General features: G+C 44.5%; 1 protein-coding gene across 2 annotated transcripts in view; it reads right to left on the reverse strand.

Annotated features, from left to right (window-relative positions):
* Positions 1-27,509, reverse strand: part of LOC126260197 (uncharacterized) — a 231,378-nt gene that overhangs the window by 94,601 nt on the left and 109,268 nt on the right. Inside the window, exon 3 of one of the 2 annotated variants that reach the window (XM_049957478.1) lies at positions 25,007-26,455. The exons of the other annotated variant lie outside the window; for it this stretch is intronic. Coding sequence (XP_049813435.1) covers positions 26,016-26,455 — 440 coding nt within the window. The 3' untranslated portion in view covers positions 25,007-26,015. Of the gene's footprint in view, positions 1-25,006; positions 26,456-27,509 lie in introns of those variants that run through there. 2 annotated transcript variants of the gene reach the window in all.

Below are 27,509 nucleotides of genomic sequence, written 5' to 3' on the forward strand. Positions count from 1 at the left end.
CAGAAAGTGTCGCCGCTTCTTTCGCAAAGCTGATAGCAGGTGATGCTCCAAAAACGACCAGCTTTGCGAAAGAAACGGTGACACTTTCTGCGCAATCCACCCATCATTTTGCACGACAATGTGCGGGCGCATACAGCGCAAGCTGTGGCTGCTCGGTTTCTTCGATGGGACTGGGAAATACTGTATCATCCACCATACTCCCCGAACTTATGTCCTTGTGACTTTGATTTGATTCCGAAGATGAAGGAACCACTTCGTGGCATTCGCTTCAGAACTGTTCCAGAGATTTGGCAGGCAGTAGACCGCTCCATTTGCACCATCAATAGAACAGGCTCTGCTAACGGTACACTACGCCATCCACATCACTGGAAACGGGTTCTACACAATGCTGGTGACTGCTTTGAAGGACAGTAACAGGTTAAACAGACATGTATTTCTTTTGTATAGGCTGTGAATAAATAGTTGCCACTATTTAAGTTCCAACCCTCGTATTTCTGTTTGATGAAGGAATGTTGACTGAGTTTTGTAGACTGAATATAGCACCTACAAGGATTTTTACGTTTTCATGCCACGGTCCACAACCTGCCAAGTCACGGGTTTGAAAAATGTCCACTACTTTACCGCCGTAAAGGTCTGAGTGAGCTTTCAAGCAAGGCGAGTTTGTCATAATGGCACGACATTTCAGTAAGTGATATACACTCCTGGAAATTGAAATAAGAACACCGTGAATTCATTGTCCCAGGAAGGGGAAACTTTATTGACACATTCCTGGGGTCAGATACATCACATGATCACACTGACAGAACCACAGGCACATACACACAGGCAACAGAGCATGCACAATGTCGGCACTAGTACAGTGTATATCCACCTTTCGCAGCAATACAGGCTGCTATTCTCCCATGGAGACGATCGTAGATATGATGGATGTAGTCCTGCGGAACGGCTTGCCATGCCATTTCCACCTGGCGCCTCAGTTGGACCAGCGTTCGTGCTGGACGTGCAGACCGCGTGAGACGACGCTTCATCCAGTCCCAAACATGCTCAATGGGGGACAGATCCGGAGATCTTGCTGGCCAGGGTAGTTGACTTACACCTTCTAGAGCACGTTGGGTGGCACGGGATACATGCGGACGTGCATTGTCCTGTTGGAACAGCAAGTTCCCTTGCCGGTCTAGGAATGGTAGAACGATGGGTTCGATGACGGTTTGGATGTACCGTGCACTATTCAGTGTCCCCTCGACGATCACCAGTGGTGTACGGCCAGTGTAGGAGATCGCTCCCCACACCATGATGCCGGGTGTTGGCCCTGTGTGCCTCGGTCGTATGCAGTCCTGATTGTGGCGCTCACCTGCACGGCGCCAAACACGCATACGACCATCATTGGCACCAAGGCAGAAGCGACTCTCATCGCTGAAGACGACACGTCTCCATTCGTCCCTCCATTCACGCCTGTCGCGACACCACTGGAGGCGGGCTGCACGATGTTGGGGCGTGAGCGGAAGACGGCCTAACGGTGTGCGGGACCGTAGCCCAGCTTCATGGAGATGGTTGCGAATGGTCCTCGCCGATACCCCAGGAGCAACAGTGTCCCTAATTTGCTGGGAAGTGGCGGTGCGGTCCCCTACGGCACTGCGTAGGATCCTACGGTCTTGGTGTGCATCCGTGCGTCGCTGCGGTCCGGTCCCAGGTCGACGGGCACGTGCACCTTCCGCCGACCACTGGCGACAACATCGATGTACTGTGGAGACCTCACGCCCCACGTGTTGAGCAATTCGGCGGTACGTCCACCCGGCCTCCCGCATGCCCACTATACGCCCTCGCTCAAAGTCCGTCAACTGCACATACGGTTCACGTCCACGCTGTCGCGGCATGCTACCAGTGTTAAAGACTTCGATGGAGCTCCGTATGCCACGGCAAACTGGCTGACACTGACGGCGGCGGTGCACAAATGCTGCGCAGCTAGCGCCATTCGACGGCCAACACCGCGGTTCCTGGTGTGTCCGCTGTGCCGTGCGTGTGATCATTGCTTGTACAGCCCTCTCGCAGTGTCCGGAGCAAGTATGGTGGGTCTGACACACCGGTGTCAATGTGTTCTTTTTTCCATTTCCAGGAGTGTATTATTTTGTAGTAAAGTATTTAGTTGTACAAATACAATCCTGGCAACCTTTTTTATAACATTGTCAATGATTCAGATTTTTCGATTTTCCCGTCAGTCTTTGCCGTGTACAGTCTACGTAACTTATCGTGCAGTACGTGTACTGTATTCCGACATAGCATTCAAAAGAAATAGACGAACACTCGTTTTTGCTGTGAACTCACTTTTGGTGAGATGAGCTAAACTATTCGATAGGATTATTTCGTTCCTTTTTTCCAGCTATTAAGCACTAGTAACTAGCTTCTGGGAATATCAGTTGTGCGTCTAACGACTGTAGTCTGTATTAAGCATGTAACATTCCCGGCCGTTCGATGTACCACTTTGTAACATCCACGCTGCGGAATGACAAACCCTAACTTATAATGTACTGTCAGGTGCGGTAAGCAGTACATGTGCAGGGGTGCGCGCCATGTCCTATTTGTGACTTACCTGCGCGATGGCAGCGTAGTCAGCCTCCGCTTTTTCTCGACCTGTAATCTTACCTGTCATTACCTGCAGTTCAGCCGCTCGTACGTTATACCGCACCCTGTGGATTCTGGACTTAGCAGACACATAGACCTCTCTGATAAAAGCAATTATATTCTAGTGGCACGTCGGCCTCAAACACCCTCGATACGATTTATTACAAAACGTAATTGCAAAATCGGGGTTTACACGCCAGAATCTAGCCAGTAGTTGTCAGACGGATATGCCCCTCTATGTGGATTCAACACCACTGTCGGATACCGATTGCATTTGGTTGTTGTCGCAATCAGGCTAACCCAATTGTCATCGTATTAATATAATTCACTCAGCTGCCACGCGGGTCTTTTAGTGCTCAAGGCCAGGATCTTATATTACCGGATGCCACAGAACTCAGATTTTACTTACACTTGATACCCCGCATAAAAATAAGCACGATCGTAACCAACTGGTCGTAAAGATCATTGGCAGAAAACAAAATCAGAATTGCAACAGCAGGAGCGACCGCAGCAGCTGACTTACCGTTTTCAATAACTTTTTTTTGTGGTTTTAGGGCGCACAACTACAGAGGTCATTAGCGCCCAGACTAAATTATGAATGCACTGCGAGGCACAATGTTAAAACAGCAAGTAAAAAGGACAACACTATAAAAGGCACATTAACAGGCAAGGGATTAAAAGAAAACAGCATAATCAAATGTCCTGAGACAAGTTTGTCAAGTGGATAAAACGAAGAACGCGAGCAGCTGCTCCTGGGTCATCCGCTAAAATTTCATCCAGAGTACATGGCAGGCCAAGATCAATGCGCAGTGTATTAAAATTCGGATAGGACGTTAAAATGTGGCGTACAGTCAGCAATTGCCCACATGGGCAGAACGGCGCCGGCGCAACCGTCAGCAGATGGCGGTAGCTGAACCGGCAGTGTCCTATCCGTAACCGGGCCAAAACGACCTCCTTCTGCCGAGAAGGGCGTGAAGTGGTCGTCCACGCCGTGGGGAGAGGTTTCAAGGCCCGAAGCTTGTTTTCAGTAAGTGTAGACCAATCGGCATGCCACAGCGATAAAATGCGCTGACAAATGACCCTGGTAAAATCAGATGAGGGCACACAACAAGAAGCTGTCCGAGGCTGAAGGACCGCAGCCTTGGCCGCGGCATCTGCAGTTTCGTTCCCAGGGATACCGACATGGCCAGGAACCCACATAAAGGTAACCGGAGAACCGTCGTCCGCCAGCTGCTGAAGAGAGCGTTGGATCCGGTGCACGAAAGGGTGAACCGGATACGGATCACTGAGGCTCTGGATGGCGCTCAGGGAATCAGAGCAGATGACATAAGCAGAATGTCGGTGGGGCGGATGTAAAGAACACCCTGATAGAGGGCAAATAGCTCAGCTGTGAAGACCGAACAGTGGCCATGGGGCCGGTATTTGAAACTGTGTGCCCCGACAATAAAAGAACGCCCGACACCGTCGTTGGTCTTAGAGCCATCTGTATAAATGAAGATCGTATTAATGAACTTCGAACGACGTTCGATAAACCGCGAGCGGTATACCGAAGCTGGGGTAACCTCCTTTGGGAGCGAGCTGTGGTCAAGGTGAACGTGAACCTGAGCCTGGAGCCAAGGTGGCGTTTGGCTCTCGCCCACTCTAAAGGTTGCAGGGAGTGGAAAATCAAGTTGTTGAAAGAGGCGACGAAAGCGAACTCCAGGGGGTAGCAGAGCAGATACTGTCGTGTTGTTGCACGCAATAAGCTTTGCTCAATCCCTCAGTAATTGTCACATATTGAGGTAAACATTCATTCACAGTCAAAAGAACTTCACCACCTACGCCAATGTTACTTTGTCACGCAACTGCCAGTCATACTTACTGCTCCCCGGTCGAACAGCTAGTGCTCAACAATGGCGTGCTGTGCACCCTTCTCCTCACTAAGCCGCTTGTGACATCACCCAGTTTCTTTTCCCTTAAAAGAGACACATTTTACCTTATACTTTCCCTGTTGCTTTCTGCACATATACACTTTTGATTTACACTCTTCTGCAAATTTAACTCTAGTCCTCTGCTCTAAGTTAAAGTTTTTTTCAAACGAACAACTTTTTTATCCTTCGGCAGCCTCTGGTCGGACCAGTCCACCTTCTCCATCCCGTCGAACGGTGAGGCCGAGCGGTTCTAGGCGCTACAGTCTGGAACCGCGCGACTGCTACGGTCGCAGGTTCGAATCCTGCCTCGGGCATGGATGTGTGTGATGTCCGTAGGTTAGTTATGTTTAAGTAGTTCTAAGTTCTAGGGGACTGATGACCTCAGTAGTTAAGTCCTATTGTGATCAGAGCCATTTGAACTATTTTTTTTTCTCCATCCCCAAGAGGTGTCCGCCTGTGGATACCGCGTCGTATTTCTAAGCTACCTCTGGTTTTTCTGTGTCCTTCCGCCTTAAAGTTCTTGCAAGTCACTATGCCAGCCTACCGCTCCCGACTCAGTTCTTATCATAATCCTACTCCCGCTCTGGCCGTCCGCCTGTCTGCTATCCCGCTGCATTCTAATTGGCGCTCGCTTAATTAAAAAGGCTAGAACTTTAATTTCATTGTTTGTACAACAACCATATTCTTTATGAAGCCACTTCATATTCTTAGCTATCGAATGAACTTCTTAGAACTATTGCTTATCTGAAGCATGGTCATTCGTACACAGCATATTGCCACGTTTCAAGCAATTTCAGTTATTCTAAAGTGCTTGTTTGCTTTATTTGTGATACAGAAGTTTTGAGAATATAATGTTCTCTAAAGCAATGAGTTACTTCACTCTAGTGCCGCTCGTACTTTATCGATGTTTATTGTCTCAGATCTATACGTTTGCTGTGAGTTAATGGACTTCTGACAATACCACCACTTGCAAAGTAGGTTAGAAATCAGATTAATAATGTTGCTCACGCAGCGTATGTTCGCTTTATCGGGCAACAACAAAGTTATCGATTGTGGATGGTATCATCAGAATGGAAATAATGAAGTCACTGTAAAAAAGTCATTAATTTTGGCACTTATCTTGAATGGATTCCCACGTAGATTTCGTCGAAGTTGTTATGGCTCATCTTGTTGATTCTAGGGTGATTCCACTTTGACTGCTAGAAGGTCCAGGTCTGTATTTTAGCAGTATTTGAAGACCTAACAAATGAGTTTTTCAGGAAATTTTTAACGATCAATCAATCCCAGATCAGAGCAATGGTATGGTAGAAATAATTTTTGACTTGGTGTTCACGATCCACATTTTTATTAAAGTTCTTGTAAATCACATATACTTCTTCTTAATTGTAACATCATCAAGAAAACAGTTTTGTATCAATCTTCATATATTTTATTTCCACTTTAACCAAACACAAGACTTGACTGTTCTTTTACAAAGCGAAATAACAACTTAACTTCTGCAAAGTGAAACAAAGACTGCTCTGTGCGCATTCGCGCCAAAACGGTTACAAGTAAGTCAAAGATTATGACAGTCTCACAGAAATGAATACACACAAGAACCATATCACTGTAATATATCGATACATCGGAGTACCTATACATTAATAAAACCAAATGTGAATATTGTCACAAAAATATGTCTGTTACTTCGCAGAAAAGTCGTACGATATTACTGGTATCGAGAACTGGGGTTGAAGTGCCGTAATGGTCACGTAAATAAAGAACCATTACAAGCTGTTAAAGGTATCTTTTCGTGTAGACGGAAACATTACTGCATTCTACATCAGTAGCTTCTTCAGCTGATTGCTTGTTGTCTGCTACAGCAAGGCGCTTTCTACCAATGGCCGGGACGGTAGCTCAGCGTGTTCGGTCGACGGTTAGCAGCCCTCTTTAATAAAAAAGAAAGTGAGTGAATGGATAACGATGAACATGAACGGGTGTCATGGGACGTCCACCCCGAACAAATGCAACGAACAATACGAACAAAATGACATTAAAAAAAGGAGGAAAGTTCCTGTCAGGTCACCATAATTAAGCACCGTCTGGTATAGCCACTATTGCATGGGACTTGCTGTTGACACTTTTCTTTTGCCTTTACGGCAGAGGATACTGGTGGGATGGTGACACAAAATAGCCGATGGTTGATATTCGTGACATATTCATTTGATCATATGTTTTGCTGTATGTAATGTAAATATATTTTTGCTTCATTTAATATTCTTCACTAAAAGGAAGGGTTTCTTCACTAAAAGGAAGGGATTTTATACTGTTGCTGTTTTGAGGTTTTCGCTATCAGATGTGTTATTCAAATTTAGTCTTTTCAGTTCTGGAGGCAATTTGTTAACGTTATTCTTGGATTTTTGCTAAAAAAAGTTCATTAGTGTTTTTGGAAACGTTAATAAATTCATTATGGCTCAGCACCCGCACAACGCCAGCTCCCTACCGCATTTCGCTCATGTGCTTGGATTCTCTTCTGTTCCGGTTTTTCCACGGCCCATTTTTCACTACCAATCAATGCTGTGCTTCAGAAGTACATTCTCAGAAATGTCTTCCTCAAATTGAGGCTTTTTTTTTATAGCAGTAGACTTCTCTTGGCCAGGAATGCCCTTTTTGCCAGTGCTAGTCTGCCTTTGATGTCCTCCTTGCACCATTCGTCATTGGCTATCTTGCTGCCTAGGTAGTAGAACTCCTTCACTTCATTTACTTCGTGACCATCAATCCTGATGGTATGTTTCTCGCTGTTCTCATTTCTACTGCTTCTCATTACTTTCGCCTTCCTATGATTTACTCTCAATCCACATTCGGTTCTCATCAGACTGTTCATTCCATTCAGAATAGCCTGCAGCTCTTCTTTACCTTCACTCAATATAGCAATCTCGTCAGAGAACCGTATCATTGATACGCTTTCTCCTTGAATTTTAATTCCGCTCTTGAACCTTTGCTTTATTTGCACCATTGCTTCTTAGATGAGCAGATTGAATACTAGGGGCGAAAGACTACATCCGCGTCTTACACCATTTTAAATCCGAGAACTTCGTTCTTGGCCGTACATTCTTATTATTCGGTCTTGGTTCTTGTACATATTGTGTATTACTCGTCTCTCCCTATAGATTACTTCTATTTTTCTTTGAACTTCGAACATCTTGCACCATTTTACATTGTCGCGCGCTCTTTCTAGTTGACAAATCCAATGACCGTATCTTGATTTTTCATTATTCTTGCTTTCATTATGAATCGCAACGTCAGAATAGCCTCTCTGTTGCCTTTACCTTGCCCAAAGCCAAACTGAACATCTTCTAGCACATCCTCAACTTTCTTCTCCGTTCTTCTGTATTTTATTCTAGTCAGCAACATGGATGCATGAGCTATTAAGCTGATTGTGCGATTATTCACTCACTTGTCAGCTCTTGTAGTCTTTGGAATTGTGTGGATGATATTTTTTCCGAAAGTCAGATGGTACGCCGCCAGACTCATACATACCCAATACAAGAATATATTCCCAACTTTCTTGTTTAATTCCTTTATTTCGGCACATCCCTTCTGATGCTCACTTCTCCCGCTCTCCATACTGTACAAACTGACGTCAGAATCGTCGTCGGTCTGAAAGCGGTCGAAAATATTTGGTTCACGCTCGAGACTGTGTGCAGAAGTACACTACTGGCCATTAAAACTGCTACACCAAGAAGAAATGCAGATGATAAACGGGTACTCATTGGACAAATATATTATACTAGAACTGACATGTGATTACATTTTCCCTCAATTTGGGTGCATAGATCCTGAGAAGTCAGTACCCAGAACAACCACCTCCCGCCGTAATAAAGGCCTTGATACGCCTGGCAATTGAGTCAAACAGAGCTTGGATGGCGTGTACAGGTACAGCTGCCCATGCAGCTTCAACACGATACCACAGTTCATCAAGAGTAGTGACGCGTATTGTGACGAGCCAGTTGCCCGGTCACCATTGACCAGACGTTTTCAATTGGTGAGAGATCTGGAGAATGTGCTGGCCAGGGCAGCAGTCGAACATTTTCTCTGTCCAGAAAGGCCCATACAGGACCTGCAACATGCGGTTGTGCATTATCCTGCTGAAGTGTAGGGTTTCGCAGGGATCGAATGAAGGGCAGAGCCACGGATCGTAACACATCTGAAATGTAACGTCCACTTTTGAAAGCGCCGTCAATGGGAACAAGAGGTTACCGAGACATGTAACCAATGGCACCCCACACCATCACGCCGGGTGATACGTCAGTATGGCGATGACGAATACGTGCTTCCAATGTGCGTTCACCGCAATGCCGCCAAACACGGATACGACCATCATGATGCTGTAAACAGAACCTGGATTCATCCGAAAAAATGACGTTCAGCCATTCGTGCACTCAGGTTCGTCGTTGAGTACACCATCGCAGGCGCTCCTGTCTGTGATTCAGCGTCAAGGGTAACTGCAGGCATGGTCTCCGAGCTGATAGTCCATGCTGCTGCAAACGTCGTCGATCTGTTCGTGCAGATGGTTGTTGTCTTGCAAACGTCACCATCTGTTGGCTCAGGGATCGAGACGTGTCTCCACGATCCGTTACAGCCATGCGGATAAGAAGTCTGTCACCTCGACTGCTAGTGATACGAGGCCGTTGGGATTCAGCAGGGCGTTTCGTATTACCCTCCTGAACCCACCGATTCCATATTTTGCTAACAGTCATTGGATTTCGACCAACGCGAGCAGCAATGTCGCGATACGATAAACCGCAACCGCGGTAGGCTACAATCCGGCCTTTATCAAAGTCTGAAACGTGATTGTACTCATTTCTTCTCCTTAGACGAGGCATCACAACAACGTTTCACCAGGCAACGCCGGTCAACTGCTGTTTGTGTATGAGAAATCGGTTGGAAGCTTTCCTCATGTCAGCACGTTGTAGGTGTCGCCACCGGCGCCAACCTTGTATGAATGCTCTGAAAAGCTACTCATTTGCATATCAGAGCATCTTCTTCCTGTCGGTTAAATTTCAATTCTGTAGCACGTCATCTTCGTGGTGTAGCAATTTTAATGGGCAGTAGTGTATTTGTCGCAGGTACTCCGTGGGAGCTGAGAGCTGCAGCCGCACCTTGCCCTGCGACCTGGGGCTCGCCATCTTGTCGCACTCCAAAGCTCCAGGAGCGATGTCCTGCCTGACGCTCTCTGCTTGCTGCTAGCACAGACAGAAACTCGCCACAAGTGCAATGAGCCACGCCACGCAGCTGTGGTCGGTACACATTACGCTCTGCCCGCGAATCTCTGCCGCTGGGGCGCATTTGACTGTTGATCCGCTTCAATACTGAGCGCCTCTCCATCGTCATGTGTTCCAGGTGACAGCGGAGTGCAAATCTTGCGATGGGCTCTAGCTGAGCAGTGCTAAATTGCCGTCACCAGGAGCAAAGGCTCGCCACAACTACATTGAGCCGCGCCATGCAGCTTTGGGCGATGCACCTTATGCTGTGCACGGGTGTCTGTGTCGCAGGGGCTCATTTGCCTGTCGCAGCCACTTCAACACTGAGCACGTCTCCATCGCCAAAGTGTTACAAAAGCGAGGGTCATGCAAGTCTTGTGATGGGTTCTAGTTGAGCTTTGTTAGGTTGCCATCGCCGCTGGTAGAGTCTCGTCACAAGTGCACTGAGCCACGCGATGCAGTTGAAGGCGATATCCGTTAAACCCTGCATGCGATTCTCTGCTGCAGGGGCCCAACTGACCGTCGCAGACACTTCGATGCTGAGCGTCTCCCCATCGCCAAGTGTTCCAGAAGCAAGGGACGTGCAAATCTTGCGATGGGTTCTGCCTGAACCATGTGCCTCCAGTCTCTGCTTCCAGCCATTCTTATCGATCTCCCCATACCTTGCTACCTCATGGACTTGATCGATTGTGATGTTTATTTTACCCTCCAGGGAGCTGGAGCGCTCCGGAGTGCTCACTGCGGCAGCTCAGATCCCGCGTGGAGGGGGAAAGCGAACTCACTGCCCCCTGGCTGCACGCAGCCGCAACTGACGCAATAATCCGTGTTCAGTGACAGCTATGAGTAGCCGCGGGAGCCCTGTACCTCTATTGGAGGATACCTTTCTATTCATTGCGAGGGATGATCGTCCGCAGTGTCTTGTATGTCATAAAGTATTTAATTCTGCGAAGAGGTACAATATACTACGACATTACACACGTCTTCACGCAGCGCACTACGATCAGGTAGAACGCGTTGCACGCAGAGAACTGGTAGCCAGGCTTAAGGGTGGTAGGACGTGAAACGGGCCGACTTGGAGCAGGAGAGGCACCACAGGACATTTTATTTTCTACTGTCTATACTTTTACAAATAAATTCATAAAACTTTGTCAGCATGACAAGAAAAGATTCAGGATTAACACTCATAGCAGTGGAAGTTCAAAAACATAACAAAATAATTTTTTTAGATATGAAATTTCATCATATTTTCACTTACTGTTGGCTGCATTTTCTTTCACACCTAAGAGAGATTCTTTGATGAATTTTGCACAACATACAAAAAACCATACTTACACGTGTATGAAACTCTAGAATTTTCCAAATCTATTAGAAGCTGTGGTAAAAATTGAAATAATTAGCTACAAAATTTGACTTTTCTGAACACAAAGTTTAAAACGTAACAGCTCATTCATTTTTTCATAAATTAAATAGATTCTATAGTTTCAGACACCTCAAGTATGGTTTGTGTGCTGTGCAAAATTCATCGAACAGTCTCTCTTACTTATGAAGAAAAGTGTACCTATAGCAAAAAATTCAGCTAATAGTAAGTGAAAAAATGATTAAATTCACATGAAAAAAAAATTATATTGTTATGTTTTTGAACTCCCGCTGCTACAAGTGTGAATCCTGAATCCTTCCTGGTCATGATGACAAAGTTTTATGAATTTACTTGTAAAAGTATAGACAGTGGAAATCAAAATGTCCTGTGGTGCCTCTCCTGCTCCAGGTCGGCCCGTTTGTCGTCCTACCCCCCTTAAGAACGACATTCCAGGAGACGTAAGTTTAAAAACGCTTTCGTAATACGGAGGGTACCAAAACATGCAACATAGTTCGTGTTCTGTAATGAGTTTATATTTCAGGTGAATGAGAGCGGAGAAAGCACTACTGAATCTGCAATTCGAGCAAGCTATGGGATCGCTCACATCATTGCGACGAGTGGCAAGCCGTTTTCGGTGGGACCACTCGTAAAATCGTGCATGGTAGCAGTTGCAGAATGTTTGTTTCCAAGGGAGGTGCAGGCAATTGAAGGGGTTTGCCTGTCGAAGCAAACAATGTCTCGTCGAATCCTGGACATGGCAGCGGATTTAGAGACACAGCTCAGGAAAAAGGCGGAGAGCTTTGTTGCATTTTCGCTAGCGCTTGACGAAAGCACCGACATATCGGATTGTGCTCAGCTTGCAGTCTTTGTCCGTGGTGTCGACATGGAGCTGCAAGTAACTGAAGAACTCTTGGATGTGGTACTACTCGATTACACCGCAACAGGACGTGAAGCTGTTTGTGACTCAGTGGACAATATGAATTTTCCGTGGGATAAGCTCCATTCTGCAGCGACAGACGGTGCACCACAAATGATAGGCCGTCACCAAGGTGTTGCTTCTCGTTTGAAAAATAAACTCAGGGACGAATTCGGCAAAGACATTTTGACTCTTCATTGTTTTATTCACCAAGAGGCACTGTGTGCTGAAACAGTAGAGCTAAGTGGCGTAATGAAAGATGTCGTGAAGTGTGTGAATTTTGTGCGGCTTCACGGTATGAATCATCGCCAATTCAAAGGATTCCTGAAGGATATGGAAGCGGAGTATGGGGATATACCTTACCACAGTACAGTCCGTTGGCTGAGTCGGGGAAAAGTTCTTGATGTTTTATTTGCCATTCGTGAGGAAATATCTCTTTTTCTCGAAATGAAAGGGGAACAAATGCGTCGTCTGAAAGATATAAAATGGATAAGAGTCCTGGCGTTCCTAGCTGACGTAACTATGCATCTGAATAATTTAAATCTGTCATTGCAGGGCAAAAGGCAGCTATCGTTGACATGCATGACCAGATCAAAGCGTTCATGGAAAAGTTGCGTTTATTTGAGAGGCAGATGAGTAGTGGACATTTAACGTTCTTCAATCGTCTTGCTTCTTAGAAACTACCTGAAGGTACTACTTTCGGCGATTACCAAGCAAAATTAAAGCAGCTCATCACGTGGTTTCAAACACGATTCAGAGACCTCACTAGTTTGGAAATGGAACTTAAGTTGTTCAGCACTCTTTTTCCAGTTTCCCCCGATGACTTGTCATCGTCACTTCAATTGGAGATTATTAATTTGCAAAATTCAACTTCGTTAAAAGAGAGGTACTACAACACGTTGGATTTGTCACGATGGTATTGTTCATTACAGCAAAAAACATTTCCCAAGTTTCACAACAATGCAGCTCAGATCATGTGCATGTTTGGATCTACGTATTGTTGTGAGCACTTTTTCTCAGCAATGAAAAGAGTAAAAAGTAAGGAACGATCGTTTCTTCAGGATGCAACAATGAAGGCCATCCTCCGCATTAACGCTGCGAGCACTTTGAGACATGATATTTCCGATCTCGTAATGAAAAGAAAATGTCAAGCCACAGAGGCCCAATAAATTTAGTATGCAATTTCTTGTAAAACAGTTGTTTCTTATTTATTTCCTGAACATCATACTTCCTGGTGTATCATGTCACCACGTCTTAGCAGCTAAGAGTATGAGGCTGTCGATCTTGTAAGATGCAGCTGGCACATCAAAACGCTTGCCTTGCCGCCTGCCTCAGCCAGCCGTGCCACGTGCTGGCGTGCCGGCCCACAGTGAGCGACACGGCTCCCTGGAGCAGGGAGCGCTCCGCGGCTCACAACGGAGCAGACGAGCTGGAACAGCCTGCTCCAGAGGATAATGACGACAGTGATGTGTGCTATTTGTGGATCATGCAAGGTGATGCAGGAGACGAGCTGGGTTGTAGAGGGACAGTTGAACCGCACCACGTCGGTGTGTTTCTGGCAGTTAAATTGTAGAGGACAAGGGGTTATTTTTAGGAAATACTGTGCGAAATTGTGATTTAGTGTGTTTCAGTGCGCGATGCGCCAGCCTCACGGCAAACGGCGGGCGAAGGCTGGCCGGTGCGTTACGCAGGTGAGACAGTTTTGCAACGAGCGCCGGTATGTGTGTACGTGCACGGCAGCCATCAACAGCCAGAACGCGGCATTAGCAGAATTACACAGGCGCGGGCCGCGTGTGGCGCAGTTGCGTTAGCCAACTGATCGAGAACCTTCTAATCAACACAACGCCGCCTAACTGGCGGATTAAGCAGTATATTCACTATTTAAGGGCATCAGAGGTGGGCGTCGGCATTCGGTTCGATCGATTGGGTGCTCGGTCTCTGTTACGTCGTCGTCATCAGTGACGCTGTCCCTGAGGACCGGCCGGCGAAGGGCGTTGCCCGCTGCTGCACCGGCGACTCCCGGCGTCGTCACGAGTCGCAGCGTCTGCAGGAGGCTCACTAGGCTGGGCCTCGTGCTGCTAACCTCCCACTGCCTGCGCAGCCACTGACTGAGCACGGCGTCGCGTTCCCCGGGCTGCGTACATCAGCACGTCTCCACCAGGACGTGAGTGGTGGGGCTGAGCTACCGGAAAATGTATTGGAAGAACCGACAATAAAGAGGAAGATTGCTAAAAACAGCCACCTTCTTCTACCCAGCCACGCCCTACAACCCTGACCACAAATTCGCTGAGGTTCCGGTACAGTCGGACTGCCCTGTTTGTGTGTCAGATAAAGTGTGGCTCCCATTGATACCACTTACCATATTAGCGTGGACAGTCTTCACTCGTGCGAGTAGTGGTGCCCTGACAGCACAGTGAGATACATTTATGTGGATCAGCCACCATTCTAGAACACACATCAGAGCTGAATCCTCTCCTGCATTGTGACACGTTCTCAGCATTGTGACAAGCTTATCACTAGAGTCATGGTCATAGTTTGTGGCTCCGGTAGTCTGTCGCCATGATATTATTATAGTTAAAGTCACAGGAAACTGAATTATTCAAATCCTGTTCTTCAATATTCGGCTCCACCAGAAAGCACTGAGTAGTTCTTCTATATTGATAAACTAGTTCTTAGCACTGTGGTTTAATAGTGTTCATGTATGTGAAATCTCAGGATGTTTCATTAAGTAGTTCAGTAAGTTATAGTGTTCTAAGTAGTGCTTAACCTTACAGTGACCTGACTGCCAGCTTTATATAAACAGAGCTGTTATGAAAACAGAACTACAGATAATTAGAGTCTGTTTTAAACTTGTAATCATATACCTTGCTTGTTTCTGAGTAGTGTCAGCTGCATGTATTAATCACTTCATCTTACAGGAATTTGTTGTATACTTGTGCAAAATTTTGCATATTCAGTCTAAGCTCCAGACTATCTGTCACTGTGCACGCATGAGTCATTCTCCCGCTACACAGGCTCTAGACAGGAGCGATATAAGGCGCCACGCCTTAAGCTGTTCAACTGTAACAAATTTAAATTTCCATACTTGGCTTAAGACTCAGTAACGTATTTTGAGAGTAGCCCACAATAACTTATACAGCCTGCAAGAAGTAACTCCTTGTCAAAACCTAATCGTAATGCTTAAGGATAATATCGAGACGTAAGCATGCAATAAGCATAAAATAATAAATGGTCATAGTTACGTAATTACAAGTGAGGCAACTCGCAAGAGAGTAAATAAAGCTAACACCAAAGTACTCAGCTTATGCAAATGGTGCAGTAGGTAGCCATTAATAATGTGGCAGTTATACTCTAGCATTGGACGTCAGACGACTGAGCGGATCGCGGCACAACACCGAAATGGCGGGATCCACGGAAGCAGACCATGGAGCAAAACAAGTCTACACCAGCGCCATAGATATAGAAATCGCCCTATGTTTTTAGATCGTATAAAAATGATAATTTTACTGTGTTTTTTAATTTTGATAAGTACACATTTTAACCTTGACATCTACAGATTTTAATTAAGTATTTTTGGAGATAAAAGTTAATCACAAAAATCTACTGAATACGGTTTGTGCATATGTGATGTAACAAATGTACCAGACGCCACCTGTCGGTAGTAGTGTTATAATTAATATAAGTGACGTGCATTCTGCCAACCAATTTTATGTGACGCAGCATGTGAAAGTTGCTGTATTTAAACGGGTTACTCCTGTAACCAAAATATCAGGTACGTTCTGGTACATTTGATGTTGATTAGATAGGATGAAGAAGGTTTGCATTCGTGAAATAGTAAATTAGTATCATTATCGTTACAGATCCGAAGATGGTTCTAAAGGAACTGAAACCAGTCATTTCAATTAACGTATTGCAATCAAGACGGATTATAAGTAACATAGTTCACAGGTAGGTTCAGGACAAAAGGAACAGCACCGCCGCAAGCGTGTTTATTACCAGTTGTCTGGAAATTTTACTTAACTGCAATTACAGTTAACTAAGACTGGCTCTGTAGAATGACATTTAAGGTGTAACTGCGTTTCAAATGGCTCTGAGCACTATGCGACTTAACTTCTAAGGTCATCAGTTGCCTAGAACTTAGAACTAATTAAACCTAACTAACCTAAGGACATCACACACATCCATGCCCAAGGCAGGATTCGAACCCGCGACCGGAGAGGTCGCTCGGCTCCAGACTGTAGCGCCTAGAACCGCACGGCCACTCCGGCCGGCTAAGTGCATTTCAGGTTATACTGATGGTTCATTGGTTTTCCATGTTGGCGACCCGAAGGAAGACGTGCTTGGACGTTGATTTCACTCGGACGAGGAAGTGCAGCAATGGGTGCGGCTGTGGATCTGCCACCGGCCGACCCCTTACACGTAACAAGAATTGATCGACTCGTCTCCCTTTGCGATAAATGTCTAAACGCGTGTGGTGCTTACTTTTGAATGGAACCATTCCATGGTTCCATTGTGGCGAGTGTTCGGTTTTAATTTGACTGGCGCTTACCTATTACAAACCTACATGATGCAGAATACAATTCTGAACCCTCTAGCGTCAGAGGGCTGGGAATATGTTCGCATGAAGAATAATGGCACACAATGATAATAATGTTTGTTTTGTATAAAAACGTTTGAGAGTTTTTACGTTAAATAAAAGGTGGTTTTACTTTTTAGCACACTCTTTTATTACTGATACGTACGTGTCCTAAATAAATAGTCCAAATTCTTTTTTTAATTTTTAAATACACTACTGGCCATTAAAATTGCTACACCATGAAGACGACGTGCTACAGACGCGAAATTAAACCGACAGGAAGAAGATGCTGTGATATGCAAATGATTAGCTTTTCAGAGCATTCACACAAGGTTGGCGCCGCTGGCGACACCTACAACGTGCTGACATGAGGAAAGCTTCCAACCGATTTCTCATACACAAACAGCAGTTGACCGGCGTTGCCTGGTGAAACGTTGTTGTGATGCCTCGTGTAAGGCGAAGAAATGAGTACAATCACGTTTCAGACTTTGATAAATCCCGGATTGTAGCCTACCGCGGTTGTGGTTTATCGTATCGCGACATAGCTGCTCGCGTTGGTCGAAATCCAATGACTGTTAGCAGAATATGGAATCGGTGGGTTCAGGAGGGTAATACGGAACGCCGTGCTGGATCCCAACGGCCTCGTATCACTAGCAGTCGAGGTGACAGGCATCTTATCCTCATGGTTCTAACGGATCGTGGAGACACGTCTCGATCCCTGAGTCAACAGATGGGGACGTTTGCAAGACAACAACCATCTGCACGAATAGTTGGACGACGTTTGAAGCAGCATGGACTATCAGCTCGGAGACCATGGCTGTGGTTACCCTTGACGCTGCATCACAGACAGGAGCGCCTGCGATGGTGTACGCAACGTCGAACCTGGGTGCACGAATGTCAAAACGTCATTTTTCCGGATGAATCCTGGTTCTGTTTACAGCATCATGATGGTCGCATCCGTGTTTGGCGGCATCGCGGTGAACGCACATTGGAAGCGTGTATTCGTCACCGCCATACTGGCGTATCACCCGGCGTGATGGTATCGTTACATGTCTCGGTCACCTCCTGTTCGCATTGACGGTACTTTGAACAGTGGACGTTACATTTCAGATGCGTTACGACCCGTGGCTCTACCCTTCATTCGATCCCTGCGAAACCCTATATTTGAGCACGGTAATTCACGACCGCATGTTGCAGGTCTTGTACGGGCCTTTCTGGATGCAGAAAATGTTCGACTGTTGCCCTGGCCAGCACATTCACCAGATCTTTCACCAATTGAAAACGTCTGGTCAGTGGTGGCCGAGCAACTGGCTCGTCATAATACGCCAGTAACTACTCTTGATGAACTGTGGTATCGTGTTGAAGCTGCGTGGGCAGCTGTACCTGTACAAGTCATCCAAGCTCCTGTAGACCCAATGCCCAGGCGTATCAAGACCGTTATTACGGTCAGAGGTGGTTGTTCTGGGTACTGATTTCTCAGGATCTATGCACCCATATTTCTTGAAAATGTAATCACATGTCAGTTCTAGTATAATACATTTGTCTAATGAATACCCGTTTATCATCTGCATTTCTTCTTGGTGTAGCAATTTTAATGGCCAGTAGTGTATGATTTCATGTCAGGTGTAAGTAAATTTTAGCTTGCACTGATGGTTCATTTATTTTCCATGTTGGCGACCTCAAGAAAGACATATGTGGACGTAGGTTTGAGTCAAACGAAGACTGTTACATATCAGACGTCTTGGCAGCACTTTTTGGGTCATAAATTACAATAATCGGGTCATAACTTTTTTTGAGGGGGGGGGGGGGATTATTATGGCAGGAACTGAAAGTTCACATAATTGTGTTATAAATTATACAGACGCACGGCTGAACCCATCAATTGTACTAATGAGTTAGATTATCTGTCTTGGATAAACCTGACAGTGATGCAGGCTGGTCTCATATCCCCAACCAACAGGTAATGCTCTTTAAATTTGTTTGCTATTTACACGTAATTCAACTGGCATAGAAGGGATAGGGAGCTGGGAGGCGGGATGGAGAAGGGGCAGCGAGTTGTGAGGAGATGACCTTGACCTTAATAGACATCTAGCAACAGTCCAGTGTGGTCTTGTGTGCACAGCCGTTCACATTCTGGGTCCCCCTAAAATCGCTTCATGAGGATGCTATAACACAGATGCTAGAGGTAATGGTTGTAGCACCCCTGACTGATTTTTAAGACAATGACCATTGTGAACTGTCTGTTGTCTCCTACGCCAGCTAATTTACATTTCATACCACTTTCTAACACACTGAAAGACGCGCACTTCATTCACCATTCAGTGCTCGCATTTCATATTTCTAATCCCAGCATTCTGATATTCGGCAAAATAATAATTCAGGCAATATTAATAATTTCTGTGGGTTGTCTGATTTATTCGACGATTTTTACAGTTTGTCTCATACTGATCGGTGAGAGGATCTTGGCGCTAGGAATTTTCTTTATTTATGGGCAAAGGCAGCAGTCTTCCTAGCAGCCATGATGGCTTCCCGTTCCTTTTTCCGATCGCCGGGGTAGCACGTGGTGTCGTTTGAACGTTCGGTAGTGGCCAAAGTTTCTCCTGTTCTCAGTTTCCCAACCTGCCTTACCAACCTTGTAACTGCTATTTCTGCTCGATTTTTAACGTCGCGAGGTCGCCTCCCTGTGAAATTCCGGCCCTATGACTGGCCAGTTCTGGTACGCGCCCGTTTTTCGCGGGAGGTGCTGCTTCCCGGAGATGAAGTTCGGTAAGCATGAGCGCCGACGTGCACTTTAGATTCGCGCCCTGCGGCTCAGAGGGAACCTTGTAGGTCATTATGAATAGCTTCGCGTCATGCGGGTTTTATTCTTTTAGTACGGGAGGCTACCTAGCGATTCACGCACAGTAGCATCTTTCTTAGTCTTTGGCTGATTCATGGTGGTGGTCGTTGCATGCCTGCAACCCCATCCTTTAGTAAATTGGACCCCATTTGATAATACGGTGATCGTTCCTAAAATTCCTTTTCGCCTGCTATCGTGGCTTGTTATGAACGTACGTTGGGGCAGGCTGCTGAACTCGAATCTGCTTTCCCCACCCCCCTTTGTTTTTATTATTGTTCAGTTTTCAACTGTTTCATAAATGGGTCCATTAACCTTACATTCTCCCTTTCATTGCGTGAAATCACCCCTAGTGTCACAGAATAATGCAGAACAATAACGGTTGCTATGAGATCGCGCAGGTCTCGCGCCATTAACGATAGGATAAAGATTCAATATCGTGCGCCTTGCACGACCACTGCACGCATGGCACCGAAAACAGTAATCATCATTTTCAATTATTCCCCATTGATAAACTGGGAAGTGTTCACTGCTCAGTGTGAGTACGTGAGCACTAAATCCACTTGATGTGGTGGAAGTAGTGGCCTCTGTTTTACCTTGCTGGTTTAGACAAAATATAAAAAATCACAGCCCCTACAGCAAGTATTAGTAACCGGAAAATAACGAGCCACCGCATTTAATACCATCGCACCCTCTGTAAATGTAAGTGGACTTGTCTGTTTCAGGTCAGTTAGTGCAGATTTTCGGTATACCACACATTGTCCCATTCGCTTTTGACCACGTCTCTGCCTACAGCAATTAAATCGTCCACTGGATTGCATTGCTTTCGTATTCCAGTCTTTCTTGCATTCGTTGTCAGTCGGTGGGCTTTCTCGTTTCCCACAATCCAAGCATGCCCCATGGGCAATACAAATAATATCTCTGTACTATTTCTTTTAGCTCTGATACAGCGGCAGCTATTTGGTATGGTAAGCAACAATACCCTTTATGTTTATCATTTGTTATCAGTGTCGCGAAACACAGACAGTGAGTCCATCATTGTTACGATAACGGTTATCAGTGTCGTTCGTGCTGTATATTATTGCGTTTTCAATGGCCAAGAGTTCAGCCATGTAAATTTACACTTTTTCGGAAGGCGAAATAGCTCACTGTTTTTATTCTTGATATGTGCAAAGGTGTAGCTGACGGAGTCATCGTATTGGAAGCCATCGGGATGAACATTCGCAATACTTGATCATTGTTGTAAAGGATTTCTGTTGTCAGTCACTGTAGCCTCAGACTAGTCCACATTAATATATGTGTTCACTACCTAACTGAAATGTCTGTACTCTTGCAAAGTACCGCAGCAACAGCATCCTCCAAATGAGACTGCATGCCTGCTTGGCGTTGAAAATGGCTCTACCGCTGGTGGTGTCGATCTATGGGGCCAGTATCGGTTGATGTAGCATCTCGCTGTACGGTCCGAAATTCAATTTGTAGACTCATCCCAAAAGCCTTGTTGACCTTTGACAACATATTTCCTACCGAGGTATTTTCTACATATATTGTGCTTCCATTGTTTTGGTTAAAGTGCATTCGTCACACGGGGTCCTAGAGGTCCTATGTATAATCGGAGAGCTTTGTACTGATACCTGTCGAGTCATACAACATGCAGGCTTAATCTGTGTGAGGTCGCAGCAGTGCGCAGTGAGTGTGTAAAGCTATCAATGTCCATAGTGATTCCCAGTGTGGCACGATCAAGGTGCTTTCGCACTTCGCTTTGATTTGGTCCATTTAAGCTTATATCTTCTATCTCATTTTTCATGAGGAGTTGCAGGTCTAACAGCCATGTTATAACTTTTTGTCTTCTCTAGTGACTCTCCAATATATCTTTGGCAGCTCGTAGGGCATAGTCAGTAGTTAGGTTCACTCAGCAAATGTTTTAGACATGTTACAGCCGCCGACAGAGGATGCCAGCTTTCCAATGTTGCTCTTGCGCTTTATTCTGGGAGCGTCATCAGCTAATGACGTACACTGCTGGACGAAGGTGTTCTCTAGCCTTTTCTACATTTGGTCGGGAAGGCAGCATACTTTGACTCGCACGCTGCCTGCAGATCGCGATGATGAGGTGGGGCTCGTACCCTAGATGGTTACCACAATCATCATTCTACATCTACATCTACATTTATACTCCACAAGCCACCCAACGGTGTGTGGCGGAGGGCACTTTACGTGCCACTGTCATTACCTCCCTTTCCTGTTCCAGTCGCGTATGGTTCGCGGGAAGAACGACTGTCTGAAAGCCTCCGTGCGCGCTCGAATATCTCTCTTATTTTACATTCGTGATCTCCTCGGGAGGTATAAGTAGGGGGAAGCAATATATTCGATACCTCATCCAGAAACGAACCCTCTCGAAACCTGGCGAGCAAGCTACACCGCGATGCAGAGCGCCTCTCTTGCAGAGTCTTCCACTTGAGTTCGTTAAACATCTCCGTAACGCTATCACGGTTACCAAATAACCCTGTGACGAAACGCGCCGCTCTTCTTTGGATCTTCTCTATCTCCTCTGTCAACCCGATCTGGTACGGATCCCACACTGATGAGCAATACTCAAGTATAGGTCGAACGAGTGTTTTGTAAGCCACCTCCTTTGTTGATGGACTACATTTTCTAAGGACTCTCCCAATGAATCTCAACCTGGTACCTGCCTTACCAACAATTAATTTTATATGATCATTACACTTAAAAATCGTTCCGCACGCATACTCCCAGATATTTTACTGAAGTAACTGCTACCAGTGTATGTTCCGCTATCATATAATCATACAATAAAGGATCCTTCTTTCTATGTATTCGCAATACATTACTGTCTATGTTAAGGGTCAGTTGCCACTCCCTGCACCAAGTGCCTATCCGCTGCAGATCTACCTGCATTTCGCTACAATTTTCTAATGCTGCAACTTCTCTGTATACTACAGCATCATCCGCGAAAAGCCGCATGGGACTTCAGACACTATGTACTGGGTCATTTATATATATTGTGAAAAGCAATGGTCCCATAACACTCCCCTGTGGCACGCCAGAGGTTACTTTAACGTCTGTAGACGTCTCTCCATTGATAACAACATGCTGTGTTCTGTTTGCTAAAAATTCTTCAATCCAGCCACACAGCTGGTCTGATATTCCGTAGGCCCTTACTTTGTTTATCAGGCGACAGTGCGGAACTGTATCGAACGCCTTCCGGGAGTCAAGAAAAATAGCATCTACCTGGGAGCCTGTATCTAATATTTTCTGGGTCTCATGAACAAATAAAGCGAGTTGGGTCTCACACGATCGCTGTTTCCGGAATCCATGTTGATTCCCACATAGTGGATTCTGGGTTTCCAAAAACGACATGATACTCGAGCAAAAAACATGTTCTAAAATTCTACAACAGATCGACCCTTCTTGAAGACTGGGACTACCTGTGCTCTTTTCCAATCATTTCGAACCCTCCGTTCCTCTAGAGACTTGCGGTACACGGCTGTTAGAAGGGGGGCAAGTTCTTTCGCGTACTCTGTGTAGAATCGAATTGGTATCCCGTCAGGTCCAGTGGACTTTCCTCTGTTGAGTGATTCCAGTTGCTTTTCTATTCCTTGGACACTTATTTCGATGTCAGCCATTTTTTCGTTTGTGCGAGGATTTAGAGAAGGAACTGCAGTGCGGTCTTCCTCTGTGAAACAGCTTTGGAAAAAGGTGTTTAGTATTTCAGCTTTACGCGTGTCATCCTCTGTTTCAATGCCATCATCATCCCGGAGTGTATGGATATGCTGTTTCGAGCCACTTACTGATTTAACGTAAGACCAGAACTTCCTAGGATTTTCTGTCAAGTCGGTACATAGAATTTTACTTTCGAATTCACTGAAAGCTTCACGCATAGCCCTCCTTGCGCTAACTTTGACATCGTTTAGCTTCTGTTTGTCTGAGAGGTTTTGGCTGCGTTTAAACTTAGAGTGAAGCTCTCTTTGCTTTCGCAGTAGTTTCCTAACTTTGTTGTTGAACCACGGTGGGTTTTTCCCGTCCCTCACAGTTTTACTCGGCACGTACCTGTCTAAAACGCATTTTACGATTGCCTTGAACTGTTTCCATAAACACTCAACATTGTCAGTGTCGGAACAGAAATTTTCGTTTTGATCTGTTAGGTAGTCTGAAATCTGCCTTCTATTACTCTTGCTAAACAGATAAACCTTCCTCCCTTTTTTTATATTCCTACTAACTTCCATATTAAGCTGAAAGTCGGGGCTCCCACTCATGTTCTTAGTAATCGCCTTTAACAGCCCAATAACTGGGATAAATGAAGTGTGGGCTGAGTGAAAACATTAGATTCTAAAAGCACAGTACAAGCGATAAAATTCTGTTAGTCCTACAAAGACAGTAATAACAAGATCTTAGCATGTGCTTTCAAACAAATAACTGTAATTTAAACGAACATATAATCTTGACAGATTTGGTTAACTAGGAAGAAAAAGAGAGATTGAAAAAACCAACAACGCGTATACACATATTTATGATTCTGTGACTGCAAGATTCATGTCACATATCAACATTTAGGTTGTACGCTGCTTATGTTCCCACGCCGGCCTCTGTGACCGAGCGGTTCTAGGCGCTTCAGTCCGGAACCGCGTGCGGCTGCTACGATCGCAGGTTCGAATCCTGCCTCGGGCGTGGATGTGTGTGATGTCCTTAGGTTAGTTAGGTTCAAGTAGTTCTAAATCTGGTGGACTGATGAACTCAGATGTTAAGTCCATAGTGCTTAGAGCCATTTGAACCATTTTCTTTTTTTTAATGTTCCTACACGAGTCAAATAAAGTATCACATTCTCCAATTTGCTTTCGATTCTCGCAATTTTTGTTCACGTGCATTACTCAAAATAAAGGAGACAAATGTGGATTTTGGTGTGTGTGTGTGTGTGTGTCGGGGGAGGGGGGGGGGATGTCAGAGAAAACTGATCCTGACAGTGACACTATGCACCCAATGCTTGTGGGACAGATACGTAGTTGTAGTTGTTGGTACAATCGTTGTGAAATTTTATCTCCTTCAGTCGATATACTGTTTCGAATTCATATCGGAAAACCGAGCACTGTAATCAGATTTATGTGGCTCGTTTGCCCCATTTTAGTAATAGTAAAACTAATGTGATTTCAGAAACTGAATAACATAGAAATCGTTTTTGTCTCTAAAATTTGTAGGCAGTCATGACAAACGTTTTTCTTGATTCTGGGCTGTCTTAGTGAAATTAATCACACCTCAGTTTAAAAACCGGAGCAAAAGCTAACAATTAAATTAATTGCAAGAATTTTTTCATACCAAAAAGTTAATTTTTGCAGCTAACCATCTGCGCTAAATCAGTGGTAATCGTATGTGGGAAATAAAGACAAATTAAAGACTAAATTCAAAAATTAATGAATGAAATTCGTTTAATTTCAAGGCAAAACTTATTTAATGAAACGTTTCTTTCACAGAACGTTACAGTGTATTGTTGGAGAGCCAAGGAAACATTAACAAATAATAAAAAGATAGTGTTACGAAAAATTCTCTTCAAGAGTGAAATGTAGTTAATAGTGAAAAGGGACAGGTGGCAATATAAATTCCACTTCTTACATCACACAAACCAAAAGATTTAATTGCTTGATTCCTCTAACATAAGTTTTTATGTTTATATCGCTGTTTGGATTGTATTGGTGACTCATGTAGCTGTGACAGAAAGCTTACTAAAGTACAAGAACGAAAACCTCAGGTATGCATTTGTAATATCCTCGGAAAAAGCTGTATCGCTTAACGCCTGTCTCTTTGATGAGGCCGTTAAACACAATAAAAATTAGTTATTGTATTTCATTATTAAACATACATCAATAAATGTCTTTCAGGAATTTTAAAAAAACATATAAGGTAATTATATGATTATGTAAGGTTCAGCCGACACATCTTCAATGATAAAACAGAAGAAAAGTAACAGGTATTAAATCGTGATGGTCCTTCGGAGATATTCTTCGGAAAGAATAATAAGAAAACATGAAGAAAGAATTGTACAATACCACAAAAGTTGAACGCACTAAATGTCAACTCCTGGAATAGATTTCTGTGACTACTTTCATATGCTTAATGACATTATATTTCTCGGTAAAATTGGCGTTTGCAATGCGGCTGGGGGATTTGTTAAGCTGCTGACTGGGATGGTTTGTTTCCTGGTGGTGAAGGATGACTGAATTTTCTTCAGAAATTACAAATGGTTCTTGATCTGTTGGAGTACCCTTACAGGCATACTGACGACTCCAGGGACATTTCAATTAAGACTTGCCTCCCCTTGAAGGGTGTTAGTCAAGCACAGCATAAAGATGATATCCACTCTCACTGTAATCATCAGCTGTGTAAATTATTCCCACATGCATTTACTTGGTGACAGGTAGAATTAATGTAGTGTCTTGTTGTTAGCAAAATATCACAGAGACCACTTGACGAATCCAGCATTTTTTCGTTTGTTCCGTTTTTATTCAAACCTTCACATTGCTATTGGGATCTTCCTATACACATCCTACAGAATTACAATCCACCGAAGTCACATATGGTGCAAATGTGGTAATGTATGTTCCCCCAATTGTCTATTCTTCGCACCCAAATACGTTTACAGGGTCCCGAAATTTGAGTCTCCGTTGTAGTTGTAGGTTTGGCTGAAGTCGTTTGTACGAATTTTGTTTGACTGTTGTAGTTGTAGGTTTGTCCAGAATTTGTTTTCTCTGTTGCAATTATAGGTTTATCCGAAAATTGAGTCTCCGTTGTAGTTGTAGGTTTGGCTGAAGTCGTTCGTACGAATTTTGTTTGACTGTTGTAGTTGTAGGTTTGTCCAGAATTTGTTTTCTCTGTTGCAATTGTAGATTTATCCGAAATTTGTTTCTCCGTTGTAGTTGTAGATCCTGTCTCTTGGCCCACAGCAACCGTAATGTTTTGTGGGTTCTCCGTATTTAGCTCGTTCGGCGATGTACCTGCAAATAATAAATAAAAACATTTGACTCACGTATATCTTCATTATTAAACATAATGATGTACTAGTCATGTGCTCCATTTAAGCCCTTCGGGGTGATAACATTAAAGATTGTTATACCGATCATAGGAGTTTGTGGTTGCTCAACGAGAAGCTACGCAAAATAATTCGCTCACACAATGGCCATTTGAATCTGAAAATGCATTTAAACTGAGTTTCATTTTACTAGTCATATTTTCTAGGTCCTCTCTTTACATTCCCATGAAAATGATGAATGAAAGTGTGATTGTTTCAGCTGTAGAAAAGACAGAACTAATCATGGACGGTGGTTGTTTTGAGAAGAGAAATCTTTGGGCAAACTTGAGCAAAGAGGTTTGCAGAGGTTTTCATAACGTATCGATAATTTAGAGAGCGTCAGGCAGTTCCGTCAGCAGGAGACCACTCACGATTGATTCAAACTGTAAGACGTCGGCCACGGCTGAGCCATTTTAGGGCTCAGCGTGAGGATGTCTCCACGTCTAGGTACTGGTATAGTAAAAAAACCAGCTGAGAAATGAGCTGTATTATCTTGGATGACGCTCGAAACATATTATTTAAAGATATTATAGTAGAAAAATGTTCGAATTCGTACTTTTCGTGTTTTGGCAATTCAGATGATAGTAACAGAGTAGCTGCGACAGCTGGAGTATGTTTCTGGCTCTAAGCGTGGCACCTTTGTGTTTGGAAGTAAGTGCTTCAAAATTCTTTAGTTACGAGATTGGATAAAATCATTCATCTCTGTGGGGTTTATGACCATTATTTGGATTTGATGCTATTTTCTTTGTGTGATTCTGCTGAGTGCACCTCAGGTTGAACACATACAGAAACTTTAAGCTTTAAAGTTTCGTATTTTTACGGTCTGTTACGAACTGCTAATAAAAATGTTTCATATGGCTCTGAGCACTATGGGACTTAACTTCTGAGGTCATCAGTCCCCTAGAACTTAGAACTACTTAAACCTAACTAACCTAAGGACATCTCACACATCCATGCCCGAGGCAGGATTCGAACCTGCG

Source organism: Schistocerca nitens, chromosome 5 (genome assembly GCF_023898315.1).
Source record: "Schistocerca nitens isolate TAMUIC-IGC-003100 chromosome 5, iqSchNite1.1, whole genome shotgun sequence".
NCBI lineage: Eukaryota > Metazoa > Arthropoda > Insecta > Orthoptera > Acrididae > Schistocerca > Schistocerca nitens.